Below are 20077 nucleotides of genomic sequence, written 5' to 3'. Positions count from 1 at the left end.
CAATTTGCACATGTTGCATTGTTGCATTATTCAACTCAGTGCGCATGCGCGTGAGGGTGGCCACCAACTTGCACATTGTAGAAGTGCACTATCAACATATTTGTGCGCGCGTTTTCTACGCGAAGAATATTTATTTGTCTTAAAACGATAGTTAAATAAATAAATATTACGTTGTATTATAATTCTTAATTGTTGAATATACTACACATCGAAATAATTTGAAGATTGCGCCACACGAAAAAGAGGGTGGTGGGAAACGACAACTGTAGTAGCGCGGCGGGTGGACTTCTCACGAACTAAATTATGCGTCCTCGCCGCCGTGCAAAGCGGGCGAAGCCATATTGATGTTTGCGTGCGTTGTGTAGTGCCGCCAGAATGGCTGACAACGACATAGATTTATACGCCGACGATATAGATCAAGATTTCGTGCAGGTAATTGAATTTACGTCTCTTTCTTTTTAGTTGTATTTGAATTCAGTAATTGCACGTCTGTTAGTTATATATTTCTCGCGGTAGTTGTCGCATGTTTTGTGTTAGCAAGCACCGAATCAATCGCCGGTTCAGTAACTCGATGTTTGCTTTTAGGATGAATTCGCTGGCGACAATGTAGATTTGTACGACGATGTGATATCCACGCCGGCCGCGGGCGGCAACAACTCGGATGGGTTAGATTCACAACAGCCAACATCAAATACAAACCCTGAGGACACCAATGGCTCTGTGTATCCATCACAAGGTAACAATATTACGCCAAATACACTGGGAAGAAGGCATCAGCTTTATGTTGGAAATCTGTCATGGGTATGCGCTTTATTTGTTTGTTTATAAATTAAGTTGTAACCTTGACAAAATTATTGTAATTTTAGTGGACTACTGATCAAGATATTATAAATGCAGTCCGCGAGATTGGAGTGTCGGATTTCAATGAAGTAAAGTTCTTTGAGCATCGGCCGAATGGGCAATCCAAAGGCTTTTGTGTTATTTCGATGGGGTCGGAAAATAGCATGCGAATGTGCATGGACAACCTTCCTAAACTTCAAATACATAACCAGAATCCCGTTGTAACTTTGCCAACAAAACAGGCATTAAGTACATTTGAAAGTCAGTCAAAAACTCGTCCCACTCCACCTAATAACAACGGCCCTCGAGGCTCCCATCCCGGCCAAGCTAACCATCCTATTTCCTCAGGTCCCCATCAAAGCTACCAGCCCCGAATGCAAATGAACTCCCCGGCACGCGGTGGTCCTATGAACCACGGCATGCAAGGGCCTGGTCCGAACGGCCCACGCATGCAAGGCCCTCCTCCAGGGTTTAATGGACCTCCACAGATGAATCAGAACAACATGCGCTTCCAACAGCCTCAATGGAATGGTCCTAGGCCGAATGGACCCGGACCAAACATGGGCCCAATGCGACCGCCAGGTCCAGGTGGCCCACAAGGACCGCCCGGGAGACCTATGGTAATTTAATATTTATTTCTCAATTGTATATTTACTATATCAAAATTATGAAGTTCCAGGGACCACCTCAAGGAATGCAGGGTCCTCCACGAGGCATGTCTAACCAAGGCCCACCGCAAGGACCACCAAGACCCGACTGGAATAGACCACCAATGAACCAAGGTTTCCCACAGCAAGGTCCACCAAACATGCAAGGACCTGGCCCAAATATGGGACCACGTGGTCCACCAATGGGCGGTCCGCCGAACGGGCCCCCTCAAGGTCCGAATCAAGGCCCAGCACCTCATGTAAATCCAGCATTCTTCAACCAAGGTGGACCACCACCAAACATGGGTCATCCTATGCAAGGAGGTCCTCCAGGAATGCCTCCACATCATGGCATGCAACAGGGACCGCATGGACCTCATGGTGGCCCAATGGGCCCGAATAATGGTCCTCCTCCAGGCGGGCATTACGGTCCACCTTCGAATATGGCGCCTCCGTATGGAAGTGGTCCCCAGCAAAGCGACCATCGTAATGATATGCCACCAATTAGCGATCAAGAATTTGAGGATATAATGGCACGCAACCGCACGGTTTCTAGTTCGGCAATTGCGAGGGCAGTTTCAGACGCTGCCGCAGGCGAGTACGCCAGTGCGATTGAAACATTAGTTACGGCTATTTCTCTCATCAAACAGTCGAAGGTGGCCAACGACGACAGATGTAAAATTTTAATTACATCCTTACAGGACACGCTACGCGGCGTCGAGGATAAGAGTTATAGCTCTGGTCGCAGGGATAGATCACGCTCGCGAGAGAGGTCACATCGTCGTGGCAGACGCGAGCGATCGTCTTCGAGATATCGCGAGCGGAGTCGGGAACGGGAACGCGATCGGGATAGGGATCGCGACCGAGATCGTTATTATGCCGACAATTACAGAGAACGTGACAGGGAGAGGGATAGATCTCGAAGCCGAGGTGGCGAACGTGAAAGAGAGCGTGAGCGCGACTATCGTGACCGGGAAACTGACGACAGGTAAGTTATTATAATTTTTTAAATTTATTAATGTTTAGTTTAATATGTATAATTTTAACTTTGTCAATTAACATTAACACATCCAAATTTTTAGGGTGTCTCGACCAAGAAATAAGTCACCACCCGATGGTGCTGAAGCAGCGGGCGATTCGTCAAAGTCGCGGTATTATGAAGAACGATACCGTGATCGCACCGAATCCGGACGTGCACGCGAAAGCGATCGCGACAGAGATCGTGAACGTGATCGTCGTGACGAAACTCATAGATCTAGACATTAAAAACCTATCATTTTAAAACATTCGAGTATCTACAATTATTTTTATGTATTGTAGTTAATTTGCGTTTCAACTATACGACTAGGTGTTAACTTTGCACGTCGATTATGGACTTCAATCATTACGTTGACAAACGAGAAGCGATCGGAGCAGACCGACGACAATGAAGTGGAGCAAAGAAGATTGTATGTTATATGATAAAAATTGCGTGCAAAAAAATAATAATTTGATGATTTTTATTTGTCTGATGCGAACAATCAACCCAAACACCTTGTTAATTTTATTTATATTTATTTCTTTTTTGTTTTTGTACGAATTTGTTTGCATTTGTCTGGCTAACTTATTAGTTGCCCCGAAGTAGTCACGATGTCTATGTATTTTAAGCAACGAATTTTATTTTATTATTTTTATTGAATGCGACTTATAACTGATGATGAACGATGTCGTAAATTGTACGGAGCAAAGACTGAAACTGTAAAGACATTGTATTTCTCTACGGACTCATTATAAATGTATCTGGCACTCGTCATCATACAAATCTGATTGATTTTATATTCGAATTGTGGCTGCGCAAAATTCGTATTTAACTGCCACTTACTTTTTGTGATATTAGTTCTTAAGGGAATGAGAAATGAGTAGACTGAGAATTTACATCTTGTTTAATCAAGATGATGAGCGAAACTACTAATTTTTAATAGGAATTGTTTATATTTAGCAGAACTATTTCATTCAATATTGACAAAGGAACCAAAATTTAATTGTTTTGACTGCAAAAGTAAAACTGTTTACTTTTAACCATTGCTTTGAGCAAGCACTTCAGTCAATTGAAATTAGTGGACCAAATACGTACACATTATAATAGTGAGCGAATAATTTGATAGATATACAACTATTTGAAGTTAAATATTTTTCAATTATACGTCGTTGATAAGAGTTTAAAAGCCAATAAGGAATTCATTTAATTATTGAAGATTGCGTGATTTCTTTTATAAAAATACTTTTTAAATTTGAATATCAATTTTAATATTATCGGAATATCATCATGGCGCTGTACTTGAAAATGTAAAAACATTTGAGTCAATTTTAAAACTCTTTCAACTGTTCATAACCACGCCCAAATCGTAAGCAAAAATTATCAGGTCTTAAAGAAATAAGTTGTAAAAATGTACAAACTAGTTTAAAACAACGCCTATGAAGTAAATAAACATACTAGGCGAGAAACGAACGCGCATGCGTGAATCTTATTATGTAAAGTGTGAACTCGTCTTTACATGATTCGACCATTTGTGAGCAAGTCATTCTGCCAGTAAGCGGCATTTAACCTCAAAACAAATTACGAACTGCAAATCATTCATAAAGTTCGTAACTCTAAGGTGAGGAGACCAGTAAAATATGAGTTCAATCGGCACAGGAGTAAGTTATTTCATGTTAATGAAATTCTATCCACTAATAAGAGTTTATTTTATAGTACGACTTGTCCGCGTCGCAATTTTCGCCGGATGGCCGTGTCTTCCAAGTGGAGTATGCGGTTAAAGCGGTCGAAAACAGTGGCACCGCTATCGGTCTCCGAGGGAAAGATGGTGTTGTCTTTGCCGTTGAGAAGTTAGTTACTTCAAAGCTGTATGAACCCGGCGCAAACAAACGCATCTTCAATATTGACAAACATGTTGGAATGGTAATATTTTTGTATATTTATTTGTATCTATGTTTTAACCAAATTTGTGTTATCTATGTTTTTCCTCTTTTATATCCAAGTAATTGTCTCAATTTAAATTCATGTTATTGTTTTAAATATTTGTGAATATTTTGAATTAATTTTATTGTATATATGTAGGCAGTGTCTGGACTAATTGCTGATGCAAGGCAATTGGCTGAAATTGCCAGGAAGGAGGCAGCCAACTACAGGTCTCAGTATGGTGTACAGATACCATTAAAATACCTAAATGACCGCGTCAGTATGTACATGCATGCATACACTTTGTACAGTGCTGTTAGGCCTTATGGATCAAGTGTTATTATTGGAAGTTATAATGAAGCAGATGGGCCAAGCATGCACATGATTGATCCATCTGGAGTGTCTTATGTAAGTTTAAATTGTAGTATTGATGTTATGTATGAGTATTACATTTTCTGGATATAGGGTTACCATGGATGTGCCACTGGTAAAGCAAAACAGGCTGCCAAAACCGAAATTGAAAAGCTGAAGCTTGCGAATATGACAACAAAAGAGTTGGTAAAGGAAGCAGCACGAATGTATGTTTGTATAGATTGTGTTTTTGATGTATGTATAATTTTCATTTACTATTAATATTTCAGCATTTACCTCGTTCATGATGAACTGAAGGACAAGAACTTTGAAATGGAATTGTCTTGGGTGTCTGCTGATACAAATGGCCGACATGAAAGGGTACCCCTTGATATTTTCCACGAAGCTGAGAAAAGCGCAAAGCAAGCAGTTGAAGCAGATTCTGATTCAGACACTGAAGACATGTAACTTAAATGTGTATCTTTTTTACTATTACTATCTTAAATATTACTCACAATAAATAAATTTAAAATTGCGCATTATTTCCAAACCGTTTGCGCTATTTTAATTTCGCACTGGATTTCGACGGGGTTGTTCTTATCTCTTATTGTCAGGTGGTTCGTGTACGATAGTAGTATATAGTTTTGTACTATATTCGTGACCGTGTGATGGCGTTGCGTGTATTGTTTGCTCACGCTGCAGGAATAAAAATTAGTTTCGCCGTATCCGACGGATGGTTCGCACGCGGTCGTCGCGATTCTCCTTTCTTAGGATTTAAATCTGTAATGCGTATTACTTTCGGTATTCTTAGTGATTATTTTTGGTTATTGTGTCTCGCTAATGATTTATCGCTTATAGATTGTTCGCGAAACGCAAATGTAGTGTATTTGTTCGTGAGCGGGGTGCCGACGGATGCCGTTTACGATGGATGTTTTACAATACTAACCAGTAAGTAAATTAAATAATATTCTCAACCGCATTGATTGATTTTATTGCGGCCTTTTGTTGTTCTTTCTTATCATATTTTCGTAGTGTTTTATAGATTGTTATATTCATGAATGTGCTTACAATTGCTTAGCATGTGTTGTCATCTCAAGCGAAGCGAATGCTTATTTCTTATCTTATCAAAAAAATGAATTTTTTAGGACCCAAAGAATAGAATTTTTAAAAATTTTTATCTTATCGAGAATTTTCCAATTTTTCATATTCTTCAATCTGTTGGTCGTTATCGCTTTTAGTTTAAAAGGTATGCACTATTCAAGTTTATTAACTTAAATATGTCAACAACATTGATTTTTCTTTGTTTATTTAGTTATATTGCAATTAATTGCAATTGTATAGTTGAGTCTCATTTGGCGTACCGTAGCAGGATGGCGGTGAAAGTGACTTCCATTCAGGGCACCGTACGAGGGCAGCGGTAGAAGTGACTCGTATTTAGGGCACCAAATGAGGATGATTTTTTTCATTACATAGAGTTCCAATTTAACTAGCTTTTTTTATAGAGAATTATCAGCAGATTAAGAATCTGTGCAATCTTTCAGCATAACAAATGTGAATTACATAATTCGGATTTTAAATTTTTATTAATTTTTTTAATCCAAATTCCGGGACTACTATTTGCATTATTTATAGATGGCACTAGCATTAACAAAAATTGTAAAATAGACATGTATTGTTTATTTCTATAGCTATCAGCAAGCGCGAGCATTCGACACGAGAATTGTGTTTGTTTTGAACACAACTTCCACTTTCTTATCGCATTCGTCGCGAGAATGCAACGCATGAGATCCCCTCACGCCGCATGTTGGCGCATCTTAGTTTAGTTTTGCAGGTAACGTGCTAAAGCGATTTGCACACAAGATCGCATGCCATCGACGCACTGGCTTTGCGCATCTATTGCTTTCTTATCATAAACTGTCGCGTTGTTGCTTGCACAGTTTGCAGCCAGTTTCGTACCGATATCTGGTTGTTCCAATATTTTACGCGACTCGTATTGTGTGTCCGGACATATACTTTCCAAATTCACATTATATTCGATCATCAATCGACTATAATATTGTTATTTACTGTTTGCGCGTTTATTGTCCATAAATGCCGGTTAAGTGTATCGCCCCCATGTTGATTTGATATTTATCATAGGATGACCCATCGTGCTGGTGTAAGTAACTAAACAAGATTGTTTGTTTTTCACCGCTGTGTCATTATAATATTACTAAATTGTATTAAATGTTTTTGTTTTAACATATGTTTTCTTTGTTTATTTGCAGAATTTGCCGTGCCTTGGAGTCCATGAGTTCTGCATTGGTAAGTTTATAATTCAATTATATTTTTCATTTTAATTTCTGTGTTCTCCATTAGTTTGTATTTACGTTGATTTATCGCGTTCCACCGCGTGTTTCAAATATATAAGATAGTTGCGTACTCGGCTGATACAACTCAAAATTAACTGTTTAGTTTTTCCTTCGCTTACAAAAGCGCAAGAGTTGTTCTTGAAGATGCAATTCAGCGGAAATCTGCCTAAACCATCCCTATCCCATTTTTGTCTCGGTTTTTTTAAATTCCAATTATTTCGGATTAAAGATTCTAAATCTTTGGAAAATTCTCTATAAGATAAGGTATTCAAAATTCGGAAAATAAGAGAGGTCGAGAATAATTCATAAATAAAAATTTGCTCAAGACAATTCTTGTTTTATCTCACTGAGAGGTTTATCATTTTCAATTTTAGGAGAGTTTTGAAAATTTGTTTGTTTTTATTTACAGTATAATTCATAGATGGTACTAGCAACAACTAAAAATTGCTCAATTTTTATATTTTTTATCATCAACATTTTTGTGTCGCGTTGCCATCTGCTTATATCGCATGCAGTATATTTTAGTTTAGTTTTGATCGCATATACCCCACGAAACAAAATTATTTTTAATTTTTACCTGATAGAGAATTTTCCAATCTTTCATATTCTTGGATCCGAGGGTCACTTGCAATTTTAGTTTAAAAGAGGGCACGTATTCAGGGCACCGTACAAGGGCAGCGGTAGATGTGATTCATGTTCATGGCACCGTATGAGGGTAGCGGTAGAAGTGACCCGTGTTCAGGGCACCGTACGAGGGTAGAAGTGACTCGTGACTCTTATTCGCCCATTTTTTTTCAAATTATTTTTTATATCTTAGATTTTCAATTTAACTAGCACATTTTATAGAGAATTTTCCGTTGATTAGGAGTTTGAAATCCGTTTTTGTCTATCACTGTAACACTGAAATAGATGTAAATATAACTTTACTGACGTTTGAACGTGTTTTATAAAGTGTAAAATACGCTTTACACACTTCGTGTGTGCTAACTAAGCCTTGGTAGGTTGAGACAATTGGAGATAACGGCATAATCTCGTGACATAATACATCAAACATAAATATTTAAACCACGAAGTATAGATACACAGGAGACCGAACGTCATGTTAAATTAATGGTCAAAATCTAGGGAACAGAACGAAAAAGCCTATACCGTTCGGACTCCTTATATCTATACTTCGTGATCGGTTCCCTCGGGTTCCCAGCGCAACCAGTGGCAGAAAAGAGAACTATGAGATGTGTTTATAATTGTGTACCATGACTACGACGAAAAAGCCTATACCGTTCGAACTCCTTATATCTATACTTCGTGATTTAAACTTTACTTTAATTTAATTTGATAAGTTATATAGGTAATTATTTATTTTAGTTTCAGGATGGGTAAAATTATAAATGTATCTTTGTAGCACTGAAATACAAATAAGTAATATTTTACGTTCCAACACTTATATGAAGTGTAAAGTAATCTTTGCAAACTACGTTTGTGTTAACTAAGCCATGGAAGTAAAAAAGTATAAGTTAAAAACTATAATAAATAAAATTTAACTTTTGTCGGTACTAAGTTAACGCAATCATTTATACAATTATTTATATATATTTTAGAAGGTGCAGAGTTATAATTATTACATTGTAACACTAAAATACAAATAAATATAACTTTACCGATATTTAAACATTTTTGATTAAGTGTAAAGTACGCTTTACATACCACGAATGCGTAAACTAAGCTTTGGCAGGTTGACACAATGAAACCTAACATATAATATCGAGATATAATACATAAAACATAAATATAAAAAATTTATATATAAATATATAAAAATATATGAAAAAATTATAAAAATATACTTTTGTTTTTATTAAATTATTATAACAACTAATATAAATATTTATTTCAATTTTAAAGTGTGTAGTGTTATAAACGTAATACTCCTGCACTGAAATAGAAATAAGCATTATTTTATTGTTCTACACACATATAAAGTGTGAAGTAACCTTTACAAAAATGTTTGTGTTAAGTGAGCCTTAGTTGTTGTACATAAAAACTACTACGATAAACTACGACAAACACCCCCAAACTTCAGCAATATTTTGCACATTTCTAGTGTTTTGCGATGGAAATTGCAATTAACTTATAGAGAATTTGGTGTAGATTGCCAATTTACAATCCATTCATTTCTATCTCTTTTAGTATCAGTATTCGATTGTGTATAAACACGTTTTCGTGTCACATTTATATCATACTCGTATTTTTCACTTCGCGCAGAAGTTTTATTGCATGTTTAGACTCTGCATTATTTTGTCTCTGTTGTTCTCTTCTCTGTTTTAGAGCGAGTCACGAGCCAAATTTGAATCGTCGCTTCACCGGCCGACTCCTGATTTAAAATAAAATAAACAAATATACCTCTTCCCTCATTTCCCCTTAACAATGTCATTTATTACGCAGATATTTTTTTTTTCGTCAACATTACTGCTGAGTGTTGCAACGCGTGAAATACTGGTATGTAGTATATGTAATTAAGTGTATGTATTGTACTTATCGACACGTGCTGGTAATATGTACATCTTTTTAGTCATTGAACGCGATTTACTCACCGTTTTTCATGAAATATTTGTTTTTTTTTTCGAGTTTGCATTAGCGTCTCAATAACTTCGGCACAGCATCTAAAGATGCGGAATTAAATTCTCCGTCGGGTGGTATTTGTTGATGCAGGAATTAAACCTGCAACCCGCGAAAATTTGCATTAAAGTGTGATTTACTCACCGTTTTTTGTGAAATATTTGTATTTCTGTAAATTCTCCGTCGGGTAGTATTGGTTTGATGGAGGAATTAGACCAGCAACCCGCAAAAATTAAAATTAAATTCCTGTTTTTCTCAATCTTATGACATCCCAAAGCCAATAAATTCTTTTCTTATGCCGAGAAATATTGAAAGTAAAAGTAATTTTCGTGTATGTCAACGTGTTATTTCAACATTGTGAAATTTTAGTTTGGTCTTTTCAACTACGAGTTTATCAGTACGTTTGTGTATAAACAACTTTTTCTGTTCGATTGACGCGTATTATCGCTACGTACCAGCCTTGTACCTGGCTAAGCAAAGCGCTCACGGCAGTCGTTTCACCGCGTGGTCCGCGAACGTGTCCCTCTAATCGCCGTGCATTTTGAGGTTTAAATTGGATTAATCGTCGTGTACATTTTCGATCATCAGCAAAATATTTGCAATGGGCATGTGTGCCTGTTTTGTTTAATGATTTGTGGCGTTTAGAGTCTCCTTAAATAAGAAATAAGTGTCCATTAATCTGTGCGTGTGTTTTCAGTTGATAGAATATATTCCAGGATATAAAATCCTCTCTTTAATGCGTAGGTTGCTGTGTAATTAAATTTTTTACGGAAAGTTACGCCGGTTTAACTTAAATTGATTATTCTATATGAGTGATATAAAATTTGCATGCATCATCTTGCAAATTACAAACACATGGCATGTAGCATTTTTATCAGAATTCTTAGTTCCGTTTCCGAAAATAGCATGTATGATTTAATTACTACAAACACTGTTTTAAAAAAGTATCTGAAGATTATTAAAATTGGTAATATTCATATGGTCGACCACGATCACTTTGTCGTCGGCCGTCGGCTCGGCCATCTTTTCGATGAACACGTGAATGTTTTTAATCGATTTGCATTCTTTAGTAAAATCTTGTACGTTGAATAGTTTTTCGTTTTCATAGTCTCCGTACATTTTAATATTTACAAAAAAATAGTTATTTTTATCCTCCCTACCAACTGTATTGCCACGCGTCGTCGCTTGCCGTCAGCTGATTTGAATGTTTTCCGCCGGATATTCTATCAATTTATGATGATGCTGTATCCGACGGTTACTTTATGCAGTTCAGGCATCAATTAATAAAATTTTGATAGCATCTTTTTGCTCAATTTCCGATGATTTTTTGGAAAAATCTTAGATTTTGTATTAAAATATTGTTTTTATTTGTAAATGTCCCTCTTGGTGTTGTGGATATTAACTCCCTTTGTAGTTTCAAAAGTTTTCTTTTTGTAACACCATGTATGTTAGTTTTCCTAACACTGCGTAGAAAATCGCCTGTATTTGGGAGTTTTGAGTGTTTTTTGTTTCCAAAAACTGTATATTCTTCTTTTTTGTGTCCGTGAAAATTTTGCTACAACTGTTGTTTTTAGGGTTTTCCTCATTGCACTTTGAATTTTCTTTTTGTGACACCCTGTATATTAGTTTCCCGGAGTCTCGGGTGAAAAACGAATGATATTTGCAGTGTTAAAATATTTTTCTGTTTTCACATAAAATTTTTCATTTGTAACACCCTGTATATTTGTTTTCATTTTCAATAACGTAGAAAATGAATTATTTGCTAATTTCCTTATTCCGGTAGAACTGAACTTCTACTTGCTTATATGTGCGCGGCTTGGCAGGTCGTAAGTCCTATTTCAACATGGCGGCACCTATTTGGTTGACATGTAAAATGTAAACTTGTATTCTGTTGTTAATAAAGAAACAGTAAGATATATTGACTTATTTGATTTGTATGTACGCCTTCTATCATTTCTGAAAGAGTTCCCTCTTTCAGGGGATGATCCCCTCTATAGAAATTGTTAAGGTAACCTGTATGATTTGTGTACTCCATCTTTCATTTCAGCTGCAGGTCAGAACTTGTAAGAATATTTTTAAGTGTCACCTCTCTTGAGGCGACTTAAAACTTAGAAATATTTGGACAAGACCTTATAAGGATTGTCCTTATTAGGAGTTCCCTCTCTCTGGGGGTGATCCCCCACCATAAAAATTGTTGATATGCCTAAGAATCCTGGGGATGAAGCGCAGAGACATCGTAGCTGTAGGATGGGCCGGGAGCAATGGACGCATCGAAATAGTTAGACTGTCTAACGACACGAGCCAAAAAATTTAAAAATCTGATCCACTCCTGTTGCTCTGTCTTCTATCTCCCCTCCTCTTCTCCACTCTCTGTTCTCTTCCTTCTGCCATCTACTCTTCTCTGCTATTCCTTCTCCATTTCTTTCTTTCTTACTTCTCTTATTGCCTTCACTAGTATTGCAATTCTCTAATATTTCATTGGAGTTTACATATGCAACCCAAATTACACCTGTTATTTTTATATTTGAGAAAAATGCTTTCTACACCTGTAATTCGATCCGTGTCTACTAGCATGCTAGCGGGTGCACGTACCCACTCGACCACCGAGTGTTTTTATTATTGTTATTCATTTCTTCTATATATGTTTATCTTTTATTCAGTTTTTAAAAACAACAAGATTTATGTATCCGCCTTGCTCAACAGCGGATGCAGTCAAGTATGATCTTTAAAACTAATTCTGAAAGCGGCAAAAACGGATTAAAAATGAAAATATGAACTGTTTTTCAATTGTTTCATTTATTGACAAAATTACCCAAACAAATAATACAAACTAAGCCAAACAAGCTTCTTCATTCTTCGATATGTTACTTACTCATTAATCTTCACCGATGGTGACAGTGTGTAGGATCGCAGGCAATGAAACCATGGACAATTTTTGGTCTCTCACAATTTATATTTATTTCTTAGAAGTTTAATTTAAAAAAATACGGATACGTCAGTTACTAATGTACAATGTTTACATTGTACCGACAGCACGCGAAGATAAGACTATATGCTGTCCGCACCCCGCAGAAGGTTCCGTAAGAGAGATTTGCAGTACAAACAATGAATCAACTTGCTAGAACGCGTTTATGAACTTTCAACGCCCGACTAATCACTAACAAATCACTACACATGCCGCAAACGATGGTCGGTCGACAATAACTCGATTAATCGAATTAAATAATTAAGAAACACAACAAACCACGAGGTTTATGCGTGCGTGCACACAGGCGAACAGAACCAAACTAAATTCTAGATATGTAACTACGACTTGATGGAAACCGCGCGCACATACGTATCACAACACGCGGCAAGGTGAGCGGGGTGCAATCAAAAAAGTGGGTAAAAATTAGCATAAACAAACGCGCAGAGATGAAAACGAAAACATTTCTAATGTCTTTAGTAACGGTTTTAAAATGATTCTAGTGTATTTCTAAGGGCAGCAAAAACCCAATATTAAAATGAACTTTATAAAATCCAATTCGGTATACCACTATAAAGAAGACTAATTTATTATATTTGATTTGTTTGTAAGACAATTTTCGCATACAAGAAATCATCTAATCATAAAATATTTATTGATATATTTGCAAATTACTAATAATTTACATCTTTAGTCAAATTGTATAAAAGAAGATCAGATTCTTCTACATGAAGGTATTTCTCAAAGTTCTATTTTACTGTCTTCCATTTTAACGACAAGAATCCCAAATTTTATAAAACACGATTAAATTTTCTACAGCAGACTCCACTTTAAAAATATTCAATAATCATTTAAACTTCGGGAAACTAACATACACTGTACAAAACAGCACTATAGAAATGATTTCAAAGTATTTTTCTTTTCGCAGCGAATTAATTATAAATGAAACTTAGCATAAGTAGCATAACATGTATGTAATGTAACTAATAATTACCATCAATGCAGAATATTTAATAATGATTTTGCTTATCTGTAATATTAAATTAATCTATGCATAACATAGTTCACACGTTGACCGCCTACGTGATTTAATTCACACTGTCCGTTATACTTTGCCTCCATGTTGAATGGAAAGGTATCTTAACAATCTTCACTCGGGTTGTGGGCAAATTCTGTAGCAGCAGGTTTTTCAAATTCGACAAGGGCAAGATTTCCACTTGTGGCGTGTCTGAAGGTGACGCGGCCTCGGCCTGCGGAATGCCGTGCAAAGGCACGGGTTTGAGCACTGGAATACTCTCGCTGTTGGTTTCATTTGATTCCTTTTTATCTGGCTGCTCGCTGCTCTGCTGACTTACAAATAACTGCGTAACCCTTAACAACTCCAAAGTCACACCCCAAACGAAATGAGACAGTGTTTTCTGTAAGCGCAAAACGCCACCAAGAACCATGTGGTTAGTGGTCGCAGATTGCGATATATACGTAGGTATGATCAATAACTTCTTAATATTAAAACATGCACCCAACGTCTTATCAAAACCGGCCTTTATATCGAAATTGACCAATTCGAGCTGCTGCAGTCCAGGTAATTCTTTTACTGCCTCAAGAATTTCGAATGTGTGACAATCCCCTTGACCCTTTTCCAGCCGTAATTTTTCGAGCTTTGTTAGTTTACTAAGAATATCAGTACCAAAATGTTTGGGGAAATCTGTGCATTCACCTAAATCTAAAACTTCCAGATTTACCAAATCGGCAATTACTTCAATATTTAACTTGTTGAGATCCTTGATAGATGTGATCGACAGGTGCTTCAGCTTCGTAAGTGCTTGTAGTGCGGAGAGATCCGATGACAATGTTAAACCAGCCATTGACTTCAATCTTAAATCGACCAAATTGGTCAGATTCTCGAACGGTTCAAAAGTCATGCCTTCGCATTTGATTGTGACTGCATTAATAACTTCAAGATTGTGATTGTTACGAGCTAGGTCTTCAACAACCGAAGCTAAGCAACGACATAACTCAATACGCCTCAAACTTTCCACTTTCTTAATTGCGTTTGTGAATGAAGGCCAAATATCATCATCAGTGGCATTTGAAGGCAACAACATCTTTCTCAAATCAAGATGTACAGTGCCATGTTGGCGCAAGGCGTTTGCCATACCGTCAAAGCTATGAATTTGTGAATTTTTCATTCGCACCGTACGCCATAACGCTGGATAACGAGACATGTCCCGCCACATTGTACACACGCAGCCGGCACGCAATAAATCCTGCACTTTTAAGTACTGAAACACACCAAAAAGTGTTGTATAACCATACTGCAGATTTTGCATATATGTATTCATAAAGTTTGGAGGGCCTGATCTCGCTACGGATCCTTCTTGTGAACGCGGAGAAGGCTTAGATGTTTTGACGGGTTCTGCAGGTTTCCTGTAACAAATGAGAGTTTCCCATTAGCATAGCAATTTTACGGCAGTTACAATTTTAAAACAGAAACTGGGAGTCTCAAAATTAAATAAATATCATATAAACTATGTATTGGAACTTGTCTCGGCTCGAAGGAGGACAATAATAAACTCAGCAGAAAAAGTGGTACAAGTAAGAAAGTGAACTCACTCGTCTTCTGCGGTCGATGGCGTGAAGGCCTCCTGCTTACACTCTCCTCGATCCGGGGTTTCTGCCTTAGATGGGTTGCAAGCAGAACTTTCGGTTGGACTTTGCGGACAATCAGAAACTACATTTGTTTCGCGTTGTTTAAATATCGCAGTGCTTGCAACATCGGCCTGCGCAGGCGATCGAACTGAGAGAATATTGTGCCTCGGTACAACTACGTATTTCTTATTTCCAATGTATTCAACCAGCTGAGGTCTGCGCGGTATATTTGCAAGTGAATCCGATTCATTATTACTGACTTGTATAGTCGAACTTTGAGGAAACCACGTAGTGAGCGAACCGACCAAACTCTTCTGCTCAGTATTATTATTGTTCAATTTCAATTTCGAATTCGGCGATAAATCCGCGTTCTGCCTTTCGGGAGCGCTTGTATTATCAGTATTTGCAAGAGCAGGAGTGAAAGGAGTATTCGGTTGTGGGAGATTGGTTTCTGTTGACAAACTAGTTCCGCTGTTCCCGTCGCTCGGTTCTTGTTCCAGTTGACATTTCTGCAGAATACAAACTTGTAAAGCTTTACAATTCATCCTACAAACGATTTCTGCAACCGAGTACCACCAAGGTAAGACTGAATTGAATTAAAAATCACATCAAAAATAATGAATTTCGCGATTTTTAACAATTCCAGTTTTCCCTGGATGAACATGTTTATACCTTGCACACATAGGCTTGGACATTGACCTGCGGAGCAATTCCGACGCATTCATTGTGATAGAGACATAGGCAAATGCGACACTGCAGACAAGGAACGAGTCCCTGCATACCATCGCACCGAATAGAACACGGTTGGCACGGTTTCCTATCCACACTGCAATGTTTTGGTAAGGTGAGAGGATGGAGGACATTTATCATGGAGTTAACATCCTAACACGTTACGAGTCTCAAACTAATTCCAATACAAAGTTGCAAAATAAGCTAACCAGACAAAATTTGCAATCAAAATAAACAAATAATAACTATAGTGGACTTACTTGATCTTTTTCTTGTTAAAGTTCCAAACTGGAGCTTCAACTTCAGCTTCCTTTTTCGTCTTTTTTATCGCCGGTTTAACGGGTGCTTTAACCTGAGGTTTAATTATCATTAAATATTTTTTTAAATGTGTAACAATAAAAACGCACCTTAAAAGAAGCAGATTTCGCAGATTTGCCCTTTGTAGGTGATGCCGCAGGCGGTGAATCAGCTTTCGATCCCTTTTTCGGCTTAATTAATTTCGACGTCATTTTACGATTAATCTGAAGCGGCGTTGTGTTACCTTGTTTCGCAAACCGAACAATTTCCTTATCAGTATCATCCAAACCTAGCGTTTCCTTGCAAAAAGTAAAATTTTCCTGCGATAATTCACGGTTGTTATGCAAATTATCCGTAATTTCACGCATGGACCGAAATTTTTTCCCAGCCGCGTTGTAATAGTAGACGTCCCTGTTCCGACAACCGTCTGTGAACGTTGTCCGGAAAACAAGCTCACGCTTCCAGCCATATTTGAACGGTTTTAGATAGTTGGGATTTGACATCGACACAGGCTTTGTCTTTTTGACACCTTTTTTTGCTACGGGCGACAATCCACCCTTAGCCTCAAATTCAGACTCTTCCCGTAATATTTCTCCTAAATCGTCTTCGGGAAATTCCCCATTCTTTGCCCCCGGACTTTCATGTGTTCGACTCCCTCGAGAAGCACCTTCGGATTTGGGTGTACGTGTAATTGGTCGTATAATATCGCTATAACGTTTGTTGGGTACCCGTGCTCGCTTCCCCTTGCCATAAGTTTCACTCCCCGTACTTATGGATATAAAATCATTGCTCATTGATTCAACTACTGGCTGCTCTACAACGGGCGTGATGACTTCTAATAAAAACAAAACATTTAATTTAATTATTTTAATCACATATCTTTATTTTTACTAGATATATTACCTGCAGGTTTGCTTGGCTCAATTGTATCCATAGCAACAGGTACCTCTTCTGCTTGATTTGTGTTGTTGCTTTCTTCTGGAGTCACTGCTTCATCATTATTTGTCGAGTCCTCCTTGGTGTCTGCTTTATTATCAACAGCACTCTCTTTTGCCTCCTTGATAACCTCCTCATCAGTCTTTACTTCCGTAAGTTTACGTTTGCGCGTAACGCGGCCGCTTTCTTTCGCCGCCTCTGCTTCTTTAACTGGCACAGTAGTAGCATTTTCTGTATCAACTCCACCATCTTTGTTACCGTTTAGATTTGGCGCCATTTCTGCGTCGGTATTAGCAGCCGGAGTATCCTCGGCCAATGTTGCTTTACCTCTGGTGCGGGTTACTCGCGGCGTTGCCTTCGTGCTCTCCATATTGATTTAGGCCTCGCAGACAAGGTTTATTTAATTGGAAAACATTAGAAACGATAGCAAACTCGATGCATCGTTGTGCGTCATTAGATGCATCCGCCGCGTTGCTTAACCTTCAAGATACGGTTGCAACGGAAGGGTAACGTTAGCGCGACTTCGACTAGCACTTGCAGTTACGACTACTTTTACACACCAACTAGCACTGCCAATTGGATTATTTCCCGTTGCTACGTCGTTTGTTAGACAATCAAATTCGAAACGAAACAACAGGCACTCGCAAGATGAACGACACTTCACGCAATAAGCGGCGTTCTCGTTAGGGGGCGCATTGGGTGCATCAACTTACGATCGTGTACCCTCGCTTGCATTTTGCATGCACTACTGCTCCATCTAGTAGACAAGTTTTCAAGTTGCACAACTTTAGTTCAAAGCTATCACACACAGATGTCGTCGCAATCGTAAAGCTTTAGTTTTAAAGTTTTAAATAACGGAGAAACATAAACATTTATGATGTGTATTTGTTGATTATCAATCGAATCAATCTCCATGTTTTTAACTTTAACTTATGACTCTATTTGCAAATGTGCAAGAGGAAGTTGTAGTTTGAACTAAAAATAAATGCAAAATATGTGATCGGATTTACAAGTTGTTTGCTCAGTTCTCACAAACGAAAATACATCATCGGGTGCGTACGGAACTTTCGGAATACACATAAAATTTATAAATGGATGCTTTGAAATGCAACTATAACTATAACGCGGAATGCACGTTGGCCCCAAACAATAAATTTCGATGACATAAACTTCAACAGACTAACTAAAATTACATCAAATTAATTTCGCCGCATTGAAAAATCTAATTCTACATCAAGTCTCGATAAAGAAAGCGATAAAAATTTGGCGCAAAAATTACAGCCGGACTTTTTAATGCGCGAATTATAATGAAGCGATTATTTATTAATAATAGTGCGGCGGTGCGCAGAAATCAATGCAAAAGTTCCGCGCGGCGCGAAAAGTGCGAAATAAAATCGTGATCGCGCGCGCCGCTGGCGGGAGCGTGCAAAAAACACGCTCCGACCGCTCCAACCAACCTGCGCGCCGGCTGAGATCAGCCACCGCCAATCGTATGCCGTGCGCGTTACATCAGGGTCTAAAAATAGCTCGTATATAAGCGAAATATCCGCGCGGTGTGGGTATGTTTGAGTTTGGCGCGGCGCTCCGGCAGCATCTATTCCACGAGCGCACGCCGTTCTATGCGATGAATATTATCCACGACAAGGATTACAACACGATCAACACGGTGTGCCGCATCAATGAGTCCGACGTGAGCGCGCGCGACGAACGTTTACCGCCCGCATTATACGCGCGACTAAGTTTTCGCGACTTTCGCGCACCACCAAAGGCACCCGGAGGGCAGCAAGGGCAGCAGGCACCGCCAGGGCAGCGGCGGCGGCGTCTTGGCACGCCGCTCGGCAAAGTTTCGTTCAGGCGCGTCGTGGTGAATCCTACCGGCGGCAGGTGTCCGAACGCGAGGTAAATGCTTGTTTACCTAACTGCCACTGCCACTCAACTCCTACATTTACCTAATATATCTGCATGCGGATGCATGATTCAAATTAATTAATTTATTAATTTTCTAATTTATATATCTGTAAAATATTTATAAAATTTTATAATATTGGTCGGGTGGATAGATGTGCACCCAACACTCATCTTTCATTCATTGTCTTAATAAATGCATTGTTTTCTTAATGGTGAAATAGTAGGGTTCTTAATTAAGCAACATAAAAATTCAATTACGGCTACGTTACACTATCCCGTCTCATGCCTGCCGCTGCCTGCCAAGCGCATTCACACTCAACAGGCGCGCTTCAAGTGGCAGCGCAATTTACGCGAGGCGCTTACGCTTTTATGGCGCCCACATTTGATAAAATCGTTTCAAATTCGATGGTAAAATGTTCTATCAGTTGTGTCCAAGTAAAACTAACTATTTACGCATTAAAATTAATTTATAGTTTCGATATTTAGTAATAATTAAAAGGAAAAAAGGGAAAAATTAATTTAAAAACACAATTGTTTATAACTCGGTAATTAAAACAACACAAAATAGATTGAAAGATTCTATCAGATGAAATATTAGTTCAAAATATTGTTTTTGCAAAGTTTGAGATAGTATGATTAAAATATTGCGTCAAACTAGATAAAAGTCGTTAAAACTCCGAAGCAAAAAGAGATACAAACTACATTTTGATTTTAACGAGTTGATATAAACAAGAACTATTGACTGTGGTATTTTAAAAATAAATAATTAATCTATAATTTAAAGAAAACAGCTAAAAGTTAGGAAATTATGCGTGAAAATTGTAAATTTTCTCATAACTTTGTTATTTAA

At 37.9% G+C, this 20077-nt stretch overlaps 4 protein-coding genes across 8 annotated transcripts in view; 3 read left to right on the top strand and 1 right to left on the bottom strand.

The window, feature by feature from the left end:
* Window positions 1-309: 309 nt before the first annotated feature.
* Cpsf6 (cleavage and polyadenylation specificity factor subunit 6) lies at window positions 310-3654 on the top strand. 2 transcript variants are annotated; one of them, XM_065302584.1, is made up of 5 exons: window positions 310-432; window positions 586-801; window positions 867-1460; window positions 1520-2475; window positions 2570-3654. In XM_065302584.1, the coding sequence occupies exons 1-5, from the start codon at window positions 376-378 to the stop codon at window positions 2751-2753; spliced, it is 2007 nt and encodes a 668-aa protein (XP_065158656.1). In that variant the 5' UTR covers window positions 310-375; the 3' UTR covers window positions 2754-3654. The 2 variants fall into 2 exon arrangements, with proteins under 2 accessions (XP_065158656.1, XP_065158655.1); XM_065302583.1 differs by having other exon boundaries at window positions 1514-2475.
* Window positions 3655-4001: 347 nt separating this feature from the next.
* Window positions 4002-5311, top strand: Prosalpha7 (proteasome alpha7 subunit). Its single transcript, XM_065302586.1, has 5 exons — window positions 4002-4163; window positions 4219-4425; window positions 4585-4833; window positions 4891-5003; window positions 5067-5311. The coding sequence occupies exons 1-5, from the start codon at window positions 4143-4145 to the stop codon at window positions 5242-5244; spliced, it is 768 nt and encodes a 255-aa protein (XP_065158658.1). The 5' UTR covers window positions 4002-4142; the 3' UTR covers window positions 5245-5311.
* An 8035-nt stretch (window positions 5312-13346) lies between these two features.
* Window positions 13347-18168, bottom strand: LOC135792887 (uncharacterized). Of its 2 annotated transcripts, none has more exons than XM_065303673.1 (6): window positions 17275-18168; window positions 16494-17218; window positions 16347-16438; window positions 16030-16183; window positions 15322-15866; window positions 13347-15135 (listed from the first exon to the last, which is right to left on the bottom strand). In XM_065303673.1, the coding sequence occupies exons 1-6, from the start codon at window positions 17687-17689 to the stop codon at window positions 13797-13799; spliced, it is 3270 nt and encodes a 1089-aa protein (XP_065159745.1). In that variant the 5' UTR covers window positions 17690-18168; the 3' UTR covers window positions 13347-13796. The 2 variants fall into 2 exon arrangements, with proteins under 2 accessions (XP_065159745.1, XP_065159746.1); XM_065303674.1 differs by having other exon boundaries at window positions 17287-18158.
* A 707-nt stretch (window positions 18169-18875) lies between these two features.
* Atf3 (Activating transcription factor 3) overlaps window positions 18876-20077 on the top strand; it is a 28046-nt gene continuing 26844 nt past the window's right edge. For all 3 annotated transcript variants that reach the window (XM_065303678.1, XM_065303675.1, XM_065303677.1), the window contains exon 1: window positions 18876-19218. The gene's annotated coding sequence lies outside the window, so the exon portion shown is untranslated. The remainder of the gene's footprint in view (window positions 19219-20077) is intronic.

Source organism: Atheta coriaria, unplaced genomic scaffold (assembly GCF_025399875.1).
Source record: "Atheta coriaria isolate IRGN ID8LTWV9N9 unplaced genomic scaffold, Caltech_Dcor_3.1 hic_scaffold_5_pilon, whole genome shotgun sequence".
NCBI lineage: Eukaryota > Metazoa > Arthropoda > Insecta > Coleoptera > Staphylinidae > Dalotia > Dalotia coriaria.
The sequence above is the reverse complement of the archived record's forward strand: the minus strand, read 5'-3'. Positions and strand labels throughout refer to the sequence as shown.

Excerpts from the sequence above, each read along its gene's own strand:
- LOC135792887 (XM_065303673.1), bottom strand. The coding sequence starts at position 17,689 with ATGGAGAGCACGAAGGCAACGCCGCGAGTAACCCGCACCAGAGGTAAA. Across the intron at positions 15,867-16,029 it reads TCCAAGCCTATGTGTGCAAG|AAATGTCAACTGGAACAAGA; the intron begins GTATAAACATGT and ends TGTATTCTGCAG. Across the intron at positions 15,136-15,321 it reads CCATCGACCGCAGAAGACGA|GAAACCTGCAGAACCCGTCA; the intron begins GTGAGTTCACTT and ends CATTTGTTACAG.
- Prosalpha7 (XM_065302586.1), top strand. The coding sequence starts at position 4,143 with ATGAGTTCAATCGGCACAGGA. Across the intron at positions 4,164-4,218 it reads TGAGTTCAATCGGCACAGGA|TACGACTTGTCCGCGTCGCA; the intron begins GTAAGTTATTTC and ends TTTATTTTATAG. Across the intron at positions 4,426-4,584 it reads TTGACAAACATGTTGGAATG|GCAGTGTCTGGACTAATTGC; the intron begins GTAATATTTTTG and ends GTATATATGTAG.
- Cpsf6 (XM_065302583.1), top strand. The coding sequence starts at position 376 with ATGGCTGACAACGACATAGATTTATACGCCGACGATATAGATCAAGAT. Across the intron at positions 802-866 it reads ATGTTGGAAATCTGTCATGG|TGGACTACTGATCAAGATAT; the intron begins GTATGCGCTTTA and ends TTGTAATTTTAG. Across the intron at positions 2,476-2,569 it reads GACCGGGAAACTGACGACAG|GGTGTCTCGACCAAGAAATA; the intron begins GTAAGTTATTAT and ends CCAAATTTTTAG.